Raw genomic sequence first — 16,962 nt, forward strand, 5'->3', positions numbered from 1 at the left:
TTCCGGTATGAACGTTCAACGGCTCCCAAACGGAGGACCGCAAATTCCCACTCGAAATCCACGTTACACATGCAAACCAGGCTAACGGCTGGGTGCGGTGAAATGGCTGGAGCGAGGTGGAAAGGCTGGAGCGATGCGAAATGGCGGGAGCTAGGCGAAATGGCGGGCGGGCCCGTAATGGAGGCGTACCTGCTCTCCAACAACGATTCTCTTCGGAATCAACCGCAAAACCCATCACGCAGGTTTATCTGTCACCGCGATCACAACTCTGTCGCAGGAATCCCTTTCCCGGGAAAACCAAAGTTCGCTCGTGACCCACGTTCGCCAGCGTCTCCTCGAGACCTCAAAGCAGCTCGGCTTTTTCTCTTCCCCGACCTCACTTGCTCCGCTTTTCGCTTCCTCCTCTTCTTCTTCCGGTTTCAACCGAGCCGGTTTCCGGTTTCTTTTAAAACACAAATTTTTCACCTTTTGAAAACAGTTATTTCCATTTCACTTAAACAATAACAATAATAGTACATGGAACCAAAAATGCTTACAGTGGATGAAAACCACAACGACGGAAGTGACGAATCCGTAACACATGTATTTATACTCATTCCTTTTAAGATAATACAAATAATGCATTAAACCAAGATGGTAGACACCAGGCCATTTACAGTGAAGGATAGGCTGGTAGCACTGATGTGGTACAAGCAGAGGAGAACACAAACAAGACATGAAACAGGTGCAAGAAGACTTTGAGGAGCATTTCGGAAGCCAGCACCGTCAAAATGAAATCTTAATCTTTGTGGAAAAAAGGCATTTCAGACTGGGAGTGTACTTGACAGCAAATACAGAGGACAACCAAAACTTTGTGATTTGGGAATTCAAAATATGAAAACATCTGTTCTCAGATCTCCAATAAAATCATTACGGAAACGTTCTGCAGAGTTGGGTGTATCGTATTAATCGTTACATCACACAATGAAAGACCTTCACATAAGACCATATAAATAACTGTCATTTGTGAATTGTCAGATGCAGATCATGAAAACGAGTTGACAGGTTGTGACGGACTTCTGCAGCACTCCGATGCAATTCCGAAAAGATCAAAGGTTATGTTTAGTGATGAACGCAATGCTTACTTTTTGAGTGATGGTAATCCACAATATGTTGAAGAAGGGAAAGAACATCCACCACATGCTATGATTTGGGCAGCGTTATCTGCCCACCACCTTATTGGTCCTTACTTTTTTGATGTGTCGGTCAACGAGCATTCATATCTGCATATTATGTTGGAGAATTGCCTCACAACTGTAACTTGGACGTGGACTCGCCCATGATATTTATTTCTGGCATGATGACCTGCGCATCATGTGTGGTACGAAATTACCACAATCAACCATTGGATTGGCAGGTCTTTGCCAACACTTCTGTGGCACCGCACAGGCCTGACCTGACTACTTGCGACAATGTTCTGTGGAGGTACGTCAAAGCTAAGCTTGCAGTGCAGAGCATCGCAGGGTATTTGTTGATAAACTGAAACGCATTCAGGAAGCATTTAGCACCATAACACATGGTATTTTGTCGGTTTTTCCACACCGCACATGGAGAAAAATTATCTTGTGCCGTGACAACGGCAGACGTCAAACGGACTCCCTTCAGAGACCATTTTTCCCTGCAGAGTGGGGGTTGGCCTTCATAGGGCCCCTTTTTGAAGCATTGTTTTATGACTGGATGCCCTTCCTACCACCAACACTGTTAGTGTGCGCAACACAGGAAATTATCAGTGAACTGGTACTCAATTTGCCGACATCAGAAGGATGACAGACTGAGTCAACCCCCCTGGTGTTAATTCAGCGATCGACCGGGATGCAAACCCAGGATCCTAGGATCCCAAGCCACACCCTAACCGCTAAGCCAACACCAGATTCCACTCGATGTCGAAGGAGGTATTGTAATTGTTGCATTACTGTCATGTGGTATTATTACTCCGATATGATGTTCATTGCAGGGTGTTATGAAAGCCAAGGTATCCTTTTCAGTTTTCCATCAACATGTTAGACATTTCACATCGTTTTTCACCATAATGGCTGTTTGTTTGGATTCATAATCATGACTGAAAATGAATCCCCACCCAATGAGACATGTTGCTGATGGAATGGCATTATGGATCAGAACATGTCTGTTCCTGTTGGCAGTCAGTGTACCTTCGATTTTATGCAAATATTTACACCCTTAGGTGAGATTCAGCTCCAAACTTGTATTGATTTACCATCAACCTTCACTGTAGCTGTTGTACATTGACTGTTATACATCTCCCCAGTCTGCCTTCAAACAAACTATTTTTTAAATTGATATTCACCTGAAACCAGGTTGTGAGCCACTAAATGTGTAGGGCTACAAAAGGAGAGAAAAAAGAAGAATGATCAAAGTTGAATGAGGTAGAAATTTTTATTATTCTTGAAAGGAATTGGATCAAACTACAATTAATTATTGCCAAACAGTTTAAAACATTTTAAAACTTTATAACCTTATTCTAGGTTTGATTTTGCCATTGTTTCATTTCTGGTGCCCTTTTCAGTTGGTTTCATCTCCTCAGCAAAGGTATTCAGGTAGCTACACATCCAGTGAGAAACCTAATCTCAAATGTATGTATGTATGTATGTATGTATGTATGTATGTATGTATGTATGTATGTATATATATATATATATATATATATATATATATATATATATATATATATATATATATATATATATATACATATATATATACATATATATTATATACACATACATATATATATATATATATATATATATATATATATATATATATATATATATATATACATACATTTATATATATACATTTATATGCATATATACATTTACATATAGATAGATAGATAGATATATATATATATATATATATACATATATATATATATATATATGTGAAGAATCAGCTCTTCGTTTGCAAAAGAAGTCCACAATAGCCTGGAATGGCGCAGCTTTATTAAAAACCAACTTATACAGATCCGGAGGAGGCCAAGACATCTATAGCAAGAGCCAGTCTCATGCCACGTCAAGCCTTCCTGAAAACGCATTGATTCTCATTCACTTATATACGAATACGATTATCAGAAAATCTCCGAGAGAACGAAGCGACTGGCGAGAGTCCCTCCCACCGTTATCATTCGGGGGAGTCAGCCCTTCCTTATCATTTGGACCAAATGTTTCTCTGGGCTCCGAGAAAACAGAAATGTAACTCACAAAGAGGAGAGTGTATGCTTAGCCAAACAAACCCATATATTTTATGGGTTTGTGTACATGAGTAATCCAAAGCATGTTTATACAGAGTTATGCGTTGCTGAGATTAAAACAAAATACATATGGTAAAAACAACAGGTTTATGTTATCTAGCCTTGAAAAAGCACACGTATACAATTTGTTCAGCATGACCTCAGCGAGCCTCTCCTCATCCAAAACTAAAACGAAGCAAAAACCCTTTATTAACTTCATGAAAATAGCATTTTTAAACCAGATTTAAATCATAACACATTAGCAACCAACGTCTATAACTGAACTTTAGGCAATAACAAATCTACTACTTGACATTCCTTCCTCTTGTCTCGTCGAGACAAAGTATCTTAAGAGACAACGTGCCACATCGGGCTTTATTGAAAAATAATTGTGTAATGCGGGTATTGAAAAAATAATTGTGTAATGCGGGTATCTCCCAAGGGCATATCGTGCGCCCAAAGCGCCTCGCCCGTGCATTTGGCGAACGTGTCGTGTGGTGCGTGCTCGGAGCCTGAGGGCTCAGAACATGAAAGTCCATTAACGTTTCGGATCCACAACGAAGGTGTCTGGTCCAGATGAGGTTCTGCTCCGCCAGAGGGCCCATCACCTCCCCTGCGGAACTTGCTCCCCCCACCCTTTGCAGACCCAGTCCTTGCAGATCTTCGAAGTTAATCAACGATCATGCCCATGAGGTCCCTCACGTGCTGCTGTTCTGGGGAATACATAATATTGTCAGTATCTTGTGTCTCAATTTCCTGGTCAGGGTACAGAGCGTAAAAATCCGATTCACTTGAAGCATTTGAACTTAATACATATGAAGCAAAGAGAGGAACTTCCTTTTATGTCAAAGTCTCCCTTGGGCGCCTGGTCGGCTTGCGGGTCTAGGATATCCACGTCGGGTCCCTCGACCGCCAGACCCAGCGTCGCAATCAGATCCATAGTTGGGTTTAAAGGGGGCGTGCAGCTGTCAGCTTGTAATACATAAGCAGCGTTAGCCAGTACACGCAAGGGGTTTATAGCACAAGTATCACAGTCATCACATACACCGTTACAGGCAGCAGCCAGTTCCCACATGGGATCCACACAAGTATCACAGTCGTCACAAAATTCAATACAATTTTCTGGAGCGCTGGTCGCAACTGCCTTGTTGAAGGACCCGTTCAGGTCGACGGCCTCTGTGGTCAGAGCCATAGTCGTTGTCGGCGGCTTCTTCACTTTCCATCCTGTAAAGTACTTTCTCATACAGAGGAGGACTAGAGATTTCATTAGTGCCCCCCAAATTACTACCCCGATTATCACAGCCAGTGCGGTCAATAACCACTTCACTATGGTGCCCGTCCATCCCTGGAACCAGTCAGTGAGCCAGCTAAATGTATAAGAATTTTCGCGCGCGATCCGATCGATCCAATAGTATGTCATGAGCCGTAGCGGTGTCGTTTGCCACCTTTTCTAGGGCCAAAGCCAATTTATCTATCCGGAAACTATCCATGACTGTGCCCGCTCCTGGGAAGAAGAAACCAAACACCTTTTCCCATAGACTCCCGTGTAGTTTAGTGGTTCCATCTTCGTTCATGACTGACCTCTTATAACGCCTGTCCAAGGACTTTGGGTCTAGCTCATCCAGTATCTCAACGTCAGGAAGGACTGAACCCAGATAACATGTGCCCCCCCAATTATTTGGTAAATAGGGGTAAGCCTTGTCGCCGCATATAAACATTGTCCCATGGGGTGGGACCAGGTGGGTGGATAAGCACTGGAGTCCCTTTACCACCCCATTAATCCTACTAACCCCCCTAGAGAATGTTATAGCCGTTATGTTGTGGTTGCGTTTATCTTGCAGTACTATTCGTAATGTAATCCCCGAGCTCCCTTGTCCCAGCTTCCCGGGGAGAGTGTAGGCGCATTCTGATTCTCCCATACGCAAGTGGCCGGAACCCTGGAGGCAGACCTTCCCTTTCTGTGGTTTGACCCAGACGGGGGCAGGCCTCTCGGCCACATGGGCAATCATTGACGGGCGATAATTAAATTGTCGATTGCAACTCTTGCCGTTGTCAACCCCTTCTCTTTCCAGCGTGGTGACTAAACATGGGGAATCGATAGGTTGTGAGCAGAGGTCATTGAGGGACAGAGGTAGCACTATCATGTGTATTCCTGTGGTGCCTGCTTGGGGAAAGCGCATGCACGACCAGCAGTGTGTCCTATTTTGAATTGTTGCCACTTCCCTGGCCACTTTCCAATATGTGTTTTCACCCTTCTTTGGGGCCTTATTCTGGGGTTGTGGCGTGAGTATGTATTCGATGCATGGTATGTAGTTCTTTTCGCCACCGGCCGCGCCAGGGGTCCAGACGCTGCACCGGACCTGCATAGTCATGCCTTTCTCTAGGCGCGTGCGTGTTTGTAGCTTAAAATCAGGGGTTCCCCATTGGTATCCTGGTTGGGCCAAGGTCTTAATGCTAGCTTGCCCGTCTTCCCGGAACTCTCGTTGCTTTTGTAGTACCATGCCAACGCGTCCAGGCCCTGCCGACAGTGCTAGCCAATTTATGTTCACCCAATTTGTGTGCAGGGCTTTCTGTTCGAAACATGGTAGTGATACTCTTTGTCCCCATGTTACGGTGAGGTGTCGGGTTTCGTTTTCGCATCTATTGGAATCGGAGTTTCCCCTAGCTGCTGTCGCTATCAATAGTATTGTACCTATGATTAGGCCCATCCTTACTGTGGTTGCTGTGGTGTAGTGTCTGGTGCTTGTATGGCCAACTTACAGTGCGTGGCGTGGATCCACGAGGTCTTGCCCTCGCGAAAGACTGCCGTTGGTGTAGTCAGCAACACCTGGACTGGTCCCTTCCACCTTGGTTCCAAGGCGTTCTTGCAGGTGAAGTGCTCCACGAACACCTGGTCTTTTTCCTCTGGTGGAACACCTGGTCCACAAGTCTCCTGGGAGCGCCTGGTCTACAGGTCTCCAATTCATAGATTCAATTCATTCAATTCATAGTTTCATAGAACACCTTTTCTCCAATTTCCTAATCCACTTTTTTTTCAAGTGGATCCAATTTTATCCAATATTCAATTTTTAAATTCAATCCCATTTAATCCAGTCCAATTCAAATTAAATTCAATCCTTCTCTCAGCATCCCATTACCTGTTTCCAACATCAATAAAAATAAAATTATAAAATTAATAAAAAATCAATCATCTCAACTCTCAAATCGAATCAAAAAAATAAAAATAAACGAAAATTACTTCAGCGAGAGTTTCAACTAGAATTAACACAAACAAACCACCATTAACCTCCATTAACACAAACAAACCACCATTAACCTCCATTAACCTCCCCCTATTATTTATTTATTTTCACGAATAAACAAATAATAGAAATAACCTGGTCTACTTCCAATTTCAATTCTGGTCAGTTCTGGTGTCTGGTCACACACAATGTTTTCCTCACCCACTGTGATTCGCTCAAAATAGATTCTCACTGTTATGTCTGAAATTCGTCTCATGAAAACCCATTCAAGAGTCCGGTGTGACAGACAGCCAAACACATAGACACGCCGAAGACCCCAGGGTACCCATCAAACTAGCTTGTCCGCAGATCCACAACACAGCGAAACATGTAAGTTTACTAAAATAATCACTTACTCATAACTAATACTCATACCACTAATTACTCATAATAACTCATAATTACTTATGTAATTACTCATACCAATACTTACTTAAAATAATGTAATATCCCAATCTTCACCCTTTATGCAAATCGAAGCACCCCGGACAACCCACAACCAATATCAACCACTGTAGCCGCCTTCCCCTCCAGGCAGCCACACACAGCCACATACATCTCCCTCCACGTCACACAAGACAACAGCCAACGAGTGTGTCCACCACACAGAAACCTTTGGCAATGCAACAACCGAACTCCCAGACAACCAACAACAAAACCCAATCCATCTCCATGGCTCATCAAGCAGTTCCAACTTAATCCAGCTTCACATACCGATTTCCCCAAAAACTAGAAACTTCACCCCCATTTTGGAAAAACCCTGGACTAAACCCTGACACCCTAAATAACTTCAGACCCATCTCCAATCTACCCTTTCTGTCAAAAGTTTTGGAACATGCTGTGGCCACTCAACTCAAACATCACCACTCTGCCAATAACCTGTATGAAACATCCCAATCCGGATTCTGCTCCAGCCACAGTACTGAAACTGCTCTCCTCAAAATCACCAGCGACCTTTTCTCTCCTCTGATGCCGGCAACCTCAACATTTTCATCCTCCTCACCTCAACGCCTCCTTTGACATCATCAATCACGCCATCCTCCTCACCCTGTTTAGACCAGCTTGTGCCTATTAAACCCAAATTAGTTCACCCCCAAGCCTACAAGGACCGCCTACAGCACTACAAAGATGTCCTCTACTCCACCTACTACCCTCAAATTATCCACTCTGGCTCCGGAATCCCAAAAGCACTCTTCTCTACAATAAACAAACTAAATAAACAAACTTTACAACGTGAACAAAACTCCTCAGCGCCCTGGATACCGCCACCTGTCATTCAGAGTAGACAACAGCATCTCCTTTCTGGCTTTCAGCATCTCCTTTCTCCTTTCTGACATCCAAATAAAATTCTGGCTTCAAATCAACTTCCTCGAACTTAACTATGATAAATCTAAATTAATCTTCGTTTGCCCACAACCACTCACCAAATTCACCCATAACTTTGCCCCCAACATCGATGGTCATTTGAACACAAATTGAACAAAATTAATCGAACAAAACACTTCCATTAACTCGACATTCTTTTCACAGCACCAAGTTCACTTGAACATCTTTTCCTGGATACTCCCTCTTATCCAACTTTCAATAAACTGGAAAATGCTTCGCCATGGAATAGTCCACCACTCATGTAAATAATCATAAGAGTTCTGCGAAACATCTCCATCTTTAAAACTTAGCCAACCAAATTTAAACCACATGTTTTCCCCCCAAAAAACAAGTCACATTCTTTGTATATTGCCAACATTGTTCATCGTTTAAGTATCATCCAGAACTAAATTTTTATAAACCATCAACTTGTAGATGCATTTATTTATATCCCATTAACCCAAGAACTCTCAATTGCTTGGTTATATTTTAGTAATGTCATATATCCATATTTCTTTTCCAAAATGTTCCTGATATACACATTAATCCCATCTGTCTTTGTTTCCAGATCAACTCAAATCAGGAAATCAACACAAATCCTTATTACCTCCAATCAATTCAAAATTAAATCAACAATTCAAAACCAGATCGGATCAGCGATCAGAAATCACTTTTCCAATCAACACATTCCAAGCAACAATTCATTCAAAGACCAAGCTTAAAAACACAACTCTCATCTTACTGTGACAAATAAGCAACCAACCTACTTCACACTAAAACAAATAACTTTTCATCACCCCTTTCTTCTCCACCGCCTCTTACACTTAAACAGATCATAATTACTCACTCATACACTGTTGCCCATCACCCAGTTGCCCCAGACCCAAACACAGGTTTGAAATCCCAGTAGGTTGTTCTTCAATCCCAACCATCATGTGATCCCAACATCTCTCCATTTATTTCGTTCCTCATGGGGTTGGTGTTTTATGGCCTTTACCTCTTACCCAATCACACTGCACATTATTCCCCGTCCTTGATGGATAATTTTACATCCAGATGGGCACAGCATCCCATTTTTGGCGACCCAGCCCTAAAACAAGCCCCTGGACTCCTTGCAGGCTGGACCAAAACCCCCGGACCTGCCTCCATGGAACAATGACGCCTAAGCACTCAATTAGCCCTCCCAGTACCAAAGACTTACAATCAGACCGACAGACAGACAAATAACAGAGGCATGTCGCCAGCCCCAGCACCGGACATCACCTTTCCGGGCAGGCACAATATAATCCACAGCATCGAAATGCCAATTTCTATCCGGAGCCTCGCAAAGCCAAAATCCATGCATGCGTGCTCCATCATGCAACCCGATCTGTACTCGGTGCGCCCGGCGCCCCCTATAATCAGTGAGTTATAATAACCACAATATCTCTGGCACCCAACTCGTGATACCACAATTTAATCCACGTTACTTGCATCTCTTCATCCTCACAAATGTCCTCCATTTAACGTGACTCAAATCCATCTTCTCCAGATTTAAGTCCTATATATCCTGTCGTTAAAGCAACACCCTGTAGACTGACTCCGCCTGTCGTTCTTCCAAGGTTAGTGAATTGCCTCTGACCTCTTTCCCTTACAAATCTCGAACAAAGGTCAACTAAACTTTAAAAGGTCAAACTTCGAATTGGTCAACACAAATGCATCGATGCATCTTCCAGCCGCCACTCCGCACTGTACCTTACTGTATGAACAAGACTTCCTGTTGGAACTTGGCTCCGGAAATTAATTACTCTGTCTTGAAATCGTTTATTTTAGCCATCTTAAATAAATCCATCCATCTATCCATCTTATAAATCCATCTTAAATAAAAATCCATCTTGTAACATTGCCTGGCATATATGTCGCAGCCGGCCACTATTCCGACATGGCTCGTCTGACATGAACGTCCGACATCCAGCAAAGTCGAAATGACCCACAATGCATTTGGGCACACATCCTCCTCTGAGAGTGGGCGAGTTATCGCCGGCACTCTGAGCAGATAATTAAACGAACATTGCCAGGATTCTCGGATAGACGTTTAATTTCACAACACACATGACAAAAATCCGATTTAAATTCAGAGATCGCCGATCGACCTGGCACAACCATCTCAACGCGACGACGCCACGCCGCCCTCCGTCCTGGCGCGCACCCTCGTGCCTCCACACGAATCCCAACACTCCCTGCACGCCGCTCTATTCGCGTTCACGGCGGGGTTTTACCTCACGTTGGGACATGCAGTCGGCTGTCATAACAAAGTGCGAAAAGCTGTCATAACAAATCTGCGACCTGACATGTAGTGAGCTGCAGAACATTGAGCTGTCAGAACTCATCCCTAACTCGTAAACATCGCAAAAAAACAGGATCTCCGACGCTTGACCTCTCTGATCCAAAATGCACTATATGACACCAATTCCAAAGGTGAGCTGCCTCAGCGATACATCCCACACATACAATACACAATATCTGCCATTGAATGAACTCTTCAATTCAAGTAAAACACACATATTGATTCGAATTCTGCAACCATCTCCAAGAAACCGCTTCATATCAACAGTAGATCGACAAGGGCACTCCGGGTGCTTTCCTGACCCGATTTATATCAATTCGCTTCCCAAACAACTCCCAAACAGATGAAAATCCGGACTCAGTTCAGGACCTCGCCTGTTCTCTCGGATAGACGCTAAAATGGACATTCCCGGCCTGAATTTCCCGCACGTCGAGCAGATCACTTACAAAGCTTCACACCGAAACCCTCTGCTTTGCATATGTCATACAGACAAATACATTGGCTAGATACACACGTCAATTAACATCCCAATATACATTCATTCCTCATTCATATACTCATAGAAGTCTCCCAGACTTCGCGCGAAACTCAGATCGACTCAAATCATGCCTTTCTCCAGCCACTCCCAAACAATCTTTGCTCATTCATGTTACGTCTCTCATTCAAGGAAAAGGATTTTTGGGACTGGTTGGACGGGGGGTGGGTTGAGGTGAAAAAAGGGAAGGCAGGGCGGGGTGTTGGGGTGTTGCCTAGAGCCCTGGGACTGAGCTCAGGTCTTGGGGGGGGTGGGGGGTGTTGCCTAGAGCCCCGGGACTGAGCTCAGGTCTTGGGGGGTTGGGGGGTCTTGGTCTGGTATCTGGTCCAGCGGCATCACTCGCTGTTTTACTTGTTTAACTACCTCCTTAATTGTTTTGTCCTGAACTTTGCTTCCTGAACTTGCTTCCTTTGGCTCTGAAGCTTCAAATTCCTACAATGCAGCTCCTGCTTCAATTTTCAATATTTCAAAACCTAACCTGTCCTTCTCACCCTGTGGCCACCTGGCCCATTTCCTGTGAGCTTATTTATTTTCTCTTGTCCACCAGATCCTGGCCTGCTTTATCTGGACCTCTTGTCTAGAACTTAGTCTAGAGCTTCCTGGCTTGACCTCGTAGTTGTCACTACCTTCTTGTCAAACCTACCTGGTACCTACGCATTTCACCCTTCCTGGCCATGTCCCTTTGGCCGTCTAAGTTAACCACAGCCCTCCTTCCCTGGCATGCAATGGCATACCCCATCTTGTCTCTGGGCTGTTCCTTCCTGGAAAGTTCTCGGCCTGGCTCGACCTATATGGCTGTCCGACCTCACTTTCCCCTCCTGGTGCTAACTGTAACTTTAAGCTTACTGTTAAGTCCTTACTTGTATCCTTACTTGTTTATCCTGGCTTTAACAAAACCACGTCATTCTGAGGCCTAAATGAGCCTTTACTTACAATTTCTGTTCGAGTGCAGACAGCGCGGAAGACAAGGAGACTGAACCCGCGCGAGGGAGGAAGGTACGAATTTGGAATAATAGCCCTCTGATATAAAACAACTCCCACCTTTAATCAAATCAACGTGCCGGCGCCGGCCTCAGGTCAGCCTTCCTCCTGTCCCTCGGGCTCCGTTTCCCGTCCTCCGCGTCTGTTGACACCCCACTCCTGGTACCATCTGTGAAGAATCAGCTCTTCGTTTGCAAAAGAAGTCCACAATAGCCTGGAATGGCGCAGCTTTATTAAAAACCAACTTATACAGATCCGGAGGAGGCCAAGACATCTATAGCAAGAGCCAGTCTCATGCCACGTCAAGCCTTCCTGAAAACGCATTGATTCTCATTCACTTATATACGAATACGATTATCAGAAAATCTCCGAGAGAACGAAGCGACTGGCGAGAGTCCCTCCCACCGTTATCATTCGGGGGAGTCAGCCCTTCCTTATCATTTGGACCAAATGTTTCTCTGGGCTCCGAGAAAACAGAAATGTAACTCACAAAGAGGAGAGTGTATGCTTAGCCAAACAAACCCATATATTTTATGGGTTTGTGTACATGAGTAATCCAAAGCATGTTTATACAGAGTTATGCGTTGCTGAGATTAAAACAAAATACATATGGTAAAAACAACAGGTTTATGTTATCTAGCCTTGAAAAAGCACACGTATACAATTTGTTCAGCATGACCTCAGCGAGCCTCTCCTCATCCAAAACTAAAACGAAGCAAAAACCCTTTATTAACTTCATGAAAATAGCATTTTTAAACCAGATTTAAATCATAACACATTAGCAACCAACGTCTATAACTGAACTTTAGGCAATAACAAATCTACTACTTGACATATATATATATATATATATATATATATATATATATATATATATGTATATCGTTACGTTTATGGGGATAGGCAATGAAGTGCCTTAGTCCAGATAGGATTGGATAGATTAGCATATGCCGTGAAGCCACCTTCATATACCCAAGTCAGGCCCGGATGTCCGTGGAAGCGTTATGTGTCTCCATGGCGAAGGGTCGAGCTATGCTAATTAGTTAGGGTATAAGGGTAAATTCCCTGTGTGTAGTCGCCTCTGTAGTTTTCCCTTTTTTCTTATAACACTTACACCACCAGCCATGCGATCAGCGCCTAAATTAAATAAAGTGATCGCCGACCGGATCCGCCACTACCACCGACACCACCGAGCTCAAATCTTCTCAATGGGCGCCAAGTGTGGCCGTTAGGCCACGCCCCGTAGTACGATTGGTTGGGGCGATGCGATGGCGCGGCACGATTGGAGCGCGGGTGACTTCAGAGAGAACATTCTAGCGTCAGAGTAAAAAGGGACACGTCGCACCATTTTCACTCTCTCTTGTGCTGGGTTTCATTGCGAGCAGACGCATTCCATGTCTCTCTCTTGGTCTGGCCTTCATGTTGAGCAGTCACAGTTGATATACTCTCCTTGGTGCTGGCTTTGTGACGGCTGTGCTTCGTGCTGTGTGCGCTTGAGAAACTGCGGAGCTTTGTGGAGCGTGGAACGAGTGGAGGAGGAAGGAGTTTTGCCGCTACTTCACGGGTCGGTGGCTGCTCTGGGCACGACTGCGCTCCATCTTGTGTGGTTCCTGTGCGGTGTTTCAGGGATCGGTCAAATATGCCAGGCAGAGTAACAGCCAAAGCACCACACTGCGCATTTATTTGCATTTTCTATCCCCTTGTGTTGTATACGAGTCAGTATGGGGGTGCCCCAATTAGGAATTAGATTTTACCGTACATTCATTTTTGTTATCCTGGTATTATTTTCATTAAATCATTATTTATTGCATTTCCTAGTCGTGCCTGTCTTGTACGTTTATTTGTCTGTGACGATCGAAGACCAGGGACTCCGTTCCCAACACATGCTAAAGAGATAACACCGCCATAGTTTTGGGTAAACACCTCGGAGGTAAAGCTCCATCGGCCATCTGTCACCCTGAGGTCTTCAGTACAGGGTAGACACACGACAACATACAGTCACGTGAAAAGGTAAGTACACCCCATGTAAAGTTTTGACCTTTTCAACATATTTCAACATACAGCTATTTGATCTTCATTTCAACAATATTGATAGATAAAGGTGATATAATATAACAAATATCATGAAACATTTAAATTTTGTAGTCCATTGTATAATTTAAATAAACATAAATGCAAATTTCGCATGTGGAAAAAGTAAGTACACCCCTACATTTATCACTACTTCAAATACCTAAAATTAGAATCAGGTGCACCAGCTCAGGTGCAAATGATTAGAACATCATTAGAGAGGATCTTGGAGGAACCTGTCTTATTTAAACCTCAGACATTTCGTTTGGTTTGCTCTTTGTTGTTGAAGTGTGCGGCGTCACCATGCCAAAATCAAAAGAGCTCTCTGAGGCCTTCAGAAAGAAGGTTATAGATGCCTACGAGTCTGCGGAGGGATTTAAAAAGATCTCCAAACAATTTGAAATCAATCATTCGACTGTCCGGAAGATCATCTACAAGTGGAGAAGATTCCAAACAACTGCCAACTTGTTCAGGCCAGGCCGCCCCAGCAAGTTCAGCCCGAGAGCAGACCGCAAGATGCTGAAAGAAGTCTCTAAGAACACCAGAATGTCATCACGGGACCTACAGGTAGCTCTTGCCACTGTTGATGTCAAAGTGCACGAGTCTACCATTAGAAAGAGGCTGCACAAATTTGATCTACATGGGAGGTGTGCCAGGAGGAAACCTTTGCTGTCCAGAAAGCACATCAGGGCAAGACTAAAGTTTGCCAATGAACACCTAGGCAAAGACCAGCACTTCTGGAACAATATGCTCTGGACAGATGAGTCAAAGGTCGAGCTATTTGGCCACAGTACCAGAAGACGTGTTTGGCGAAAATCAAAGACAGCATTTGACCACAAGAACATGATACCAACTGCAAAGCATGGTGGTGGAAATATTATGGTTTGGGGCAATTTTGCTGCATCAGGGCCTGGGCAGCTCACCATCATAGAATCCACTATGAATTCTTCATTGTACCAGAGGGTGCTTGAGGATAATGTGAGGCCATCTGTCGGCAAGTTGAAGCTCAACCGAAGGTGGACCTTGCAACATGACAATGACCCTAAACATACCAGTAAATCCACCAAGGAATTGCTGAAAAGAAAGAAATGGAGGGTTCAGGAATGGCCAAGTCAAAGCCCGGATCTAAATCCCATCGAGATGTTGTGGGGGGATTTGAAATGAGCTGTGCATGCAAGAAACCCCTCAAACATCGCACAGCTGAAAGAATTCTGCATGGAGGAGTGGGCAAAAATTTCTCCCAATCAATGTCAGAGACTGGTAGACAGTTATAAGAAACGCCTACTTGAGGTTGTTTCTGCCAAAGGGGGCAATACCACCTATTAGAGCCAAGGGTGTACTTACTTTTTCCACATGCGAAATTTGCATTTATGTTCATTTAAATTATACAATGGACTTCAAAATGTAAATGTTTCATGATATTTGTTATATTATATCACCTTTATCTATCAATATTGTTGAAATGAAGATCAAATAGCTGTATGTTGAAATATGTTGAAAAAGTCAAAACTTTACATGGGGTGTACTTACTTTTTCACATGACTGTATATACACTACATGACCAAAAGTATGTGGAGACCCGAACGTCACGCATCTCATTCCAAATTCATGGGCATTAATATGGAGTCGGTCTCCCCCGTTGCTGCTACAACAGCCTCCACTCTTCTGGGAAGGCTTTCCACTACATGTTAGAACATTGCTGCAGGGATTTGCTTCCATTCAGCCACAAGAATATACGGTAAACCTCAAACATCCATCAAACATCATTGGACCTCAAACATCCGGGGCCTTTGCTCAAACTTGACTGATCTCTCCATACAGGTTGCTTCTGACAAACCAGACTTGATCTGCTTAACAGAAACTTTCCTCCTTCATGATGTCTCTGATTCCTTAGTATCTCTCCCGGGTTACTCCCTCCTCCGGTAAGATAGACCTGAGCCTCGTCCTGGTGGTGGGGTTGCTATCTTTATCAAAAACTCTCTTCCTCACTAGCCCTGCACTGCACTCTCTCCACCTCACCCCCAGGAGTACCTTTGGCTACGGCTTCCCCTTCGCTCCACCTTTTGTTCATATGTGTGTTGTACCGTCCACTAAACAGTGATGACTCCATCTACATCTCGCTGTCTGATAATATGGACCAACTTTTATCAACTCATCCCAACTCTCTCTTCCTCATATGTGGTGATTTCAATTGTCATCATGCCAGCTGTCTGGGTGTGGATACCTATCTCACCAGCATGGCTCCTCAGCAAAGTACTTCTGTGATTCATTGGGACTGACACAATCTGTCAATTTACGGACCCGGATCTCAGTCAATGGAGCATCTTCTCTTTGAGACTTGGTTATGACTAACTTCCCTGAAAATGTCTGCTGCTCTTCTTCTGATCCAATCGGCTCATCTGATCATGTGCTTGTTAAAGTGGAAATCTCTCTGGCCATTCTCAGAGAGCCTCCTCAGCGTCGACGAGTCTGGCATTTCACTCAGGCCAACTGGCACGGCCTTGAAGCAGCCATCAATCATCTGGACTGGTCTCCCATCTCTACTGCCTCTGACATCAACTCTTCCTGAGAATTCTTCCAAAGTAAATTGCTCTCTCTCTTGCACAGATTTATCCCATCTCGTCAAACACTCATTCAGTGGGTACAGAGACATTCCTCCACCCTCTGCCGCTCCATTCCTCATCAGATGTATTGCATGTTTGTTCCCTTCCATCCCCTCACTTACCTCAAATGGCTACACAGCTGACTCCACAAGTGAAAAAGCTGAATGCCTCAACTCTGTGTTTGCCTCAAAATCTTGTGTCTCAAACCCATCCCTCTCTGTACCCACTGTACCCAGCTGCTCCTGGACTCTGTGTCCTTCTCTCCTGACAAGGTGGAGAGGTTTCTGTCAATCCTCGACGATGATTCTGCAACTGGACCAGACGGCATCAGCCCACCGGTCCTAAAATCCTGCTCTGCCACTCTTTCCCTCCCTCTCTCTGTTCTCTTCACCCTCTCTTTTGATCAAGGTCATCTGCCATCACCTTGGAAATCAGCCAACATCACCGCTTTACACAAAAAAAGGTGCAAAAACAGATCCTTGGAACTACAGACCAATCAGCCTTCTCACAAT

General features: G+C 44.1%; 1 protein-coding gene across 1 annotated transcript; it reads right to left on the minus strand.

Moving 5' to 3' along the window:
- Positions 1–3,375: 3,375 nt before the first annotated feature.
- Positions 3,376–6,889, minus strand: LOC144892556 (uncharacterized). The gene is made up of 2 exons (XM_078779555.1): positions 6,606–6,889; positions 3,376–6,575 (listed from the first exon to the last, which is right to left on the minus strand). Exon 2 carries the CDS (start codon positions 5,995–5,997, stop codon positions 4,657–4,659), a length of 1,341 nt encoding a protein of 446 aa, XP_078635681.1. The 5' UTR covers positions 5,998–6,575; positions 6,606–6,889; the 3' UTR covers positions 3,376–4,656.
- Between the last annotated feature and the right edge of the window lie 10,073 nt (positions 6,890–16,962).

Source organism: Myxine glutinosa, chromosome 1, assembly GCF_964187855.1.
Source record: "Myxine glutinosa chromosome 1, kmMyxGlut1.1, whole genome shotgun sequence".
NCBI classification, from domain to species: Eukaryota; Metazoa; Chordata; class Myxini; order Myxiniformes; family Myxinidae; genus Myxine; species Myxine glutinosa.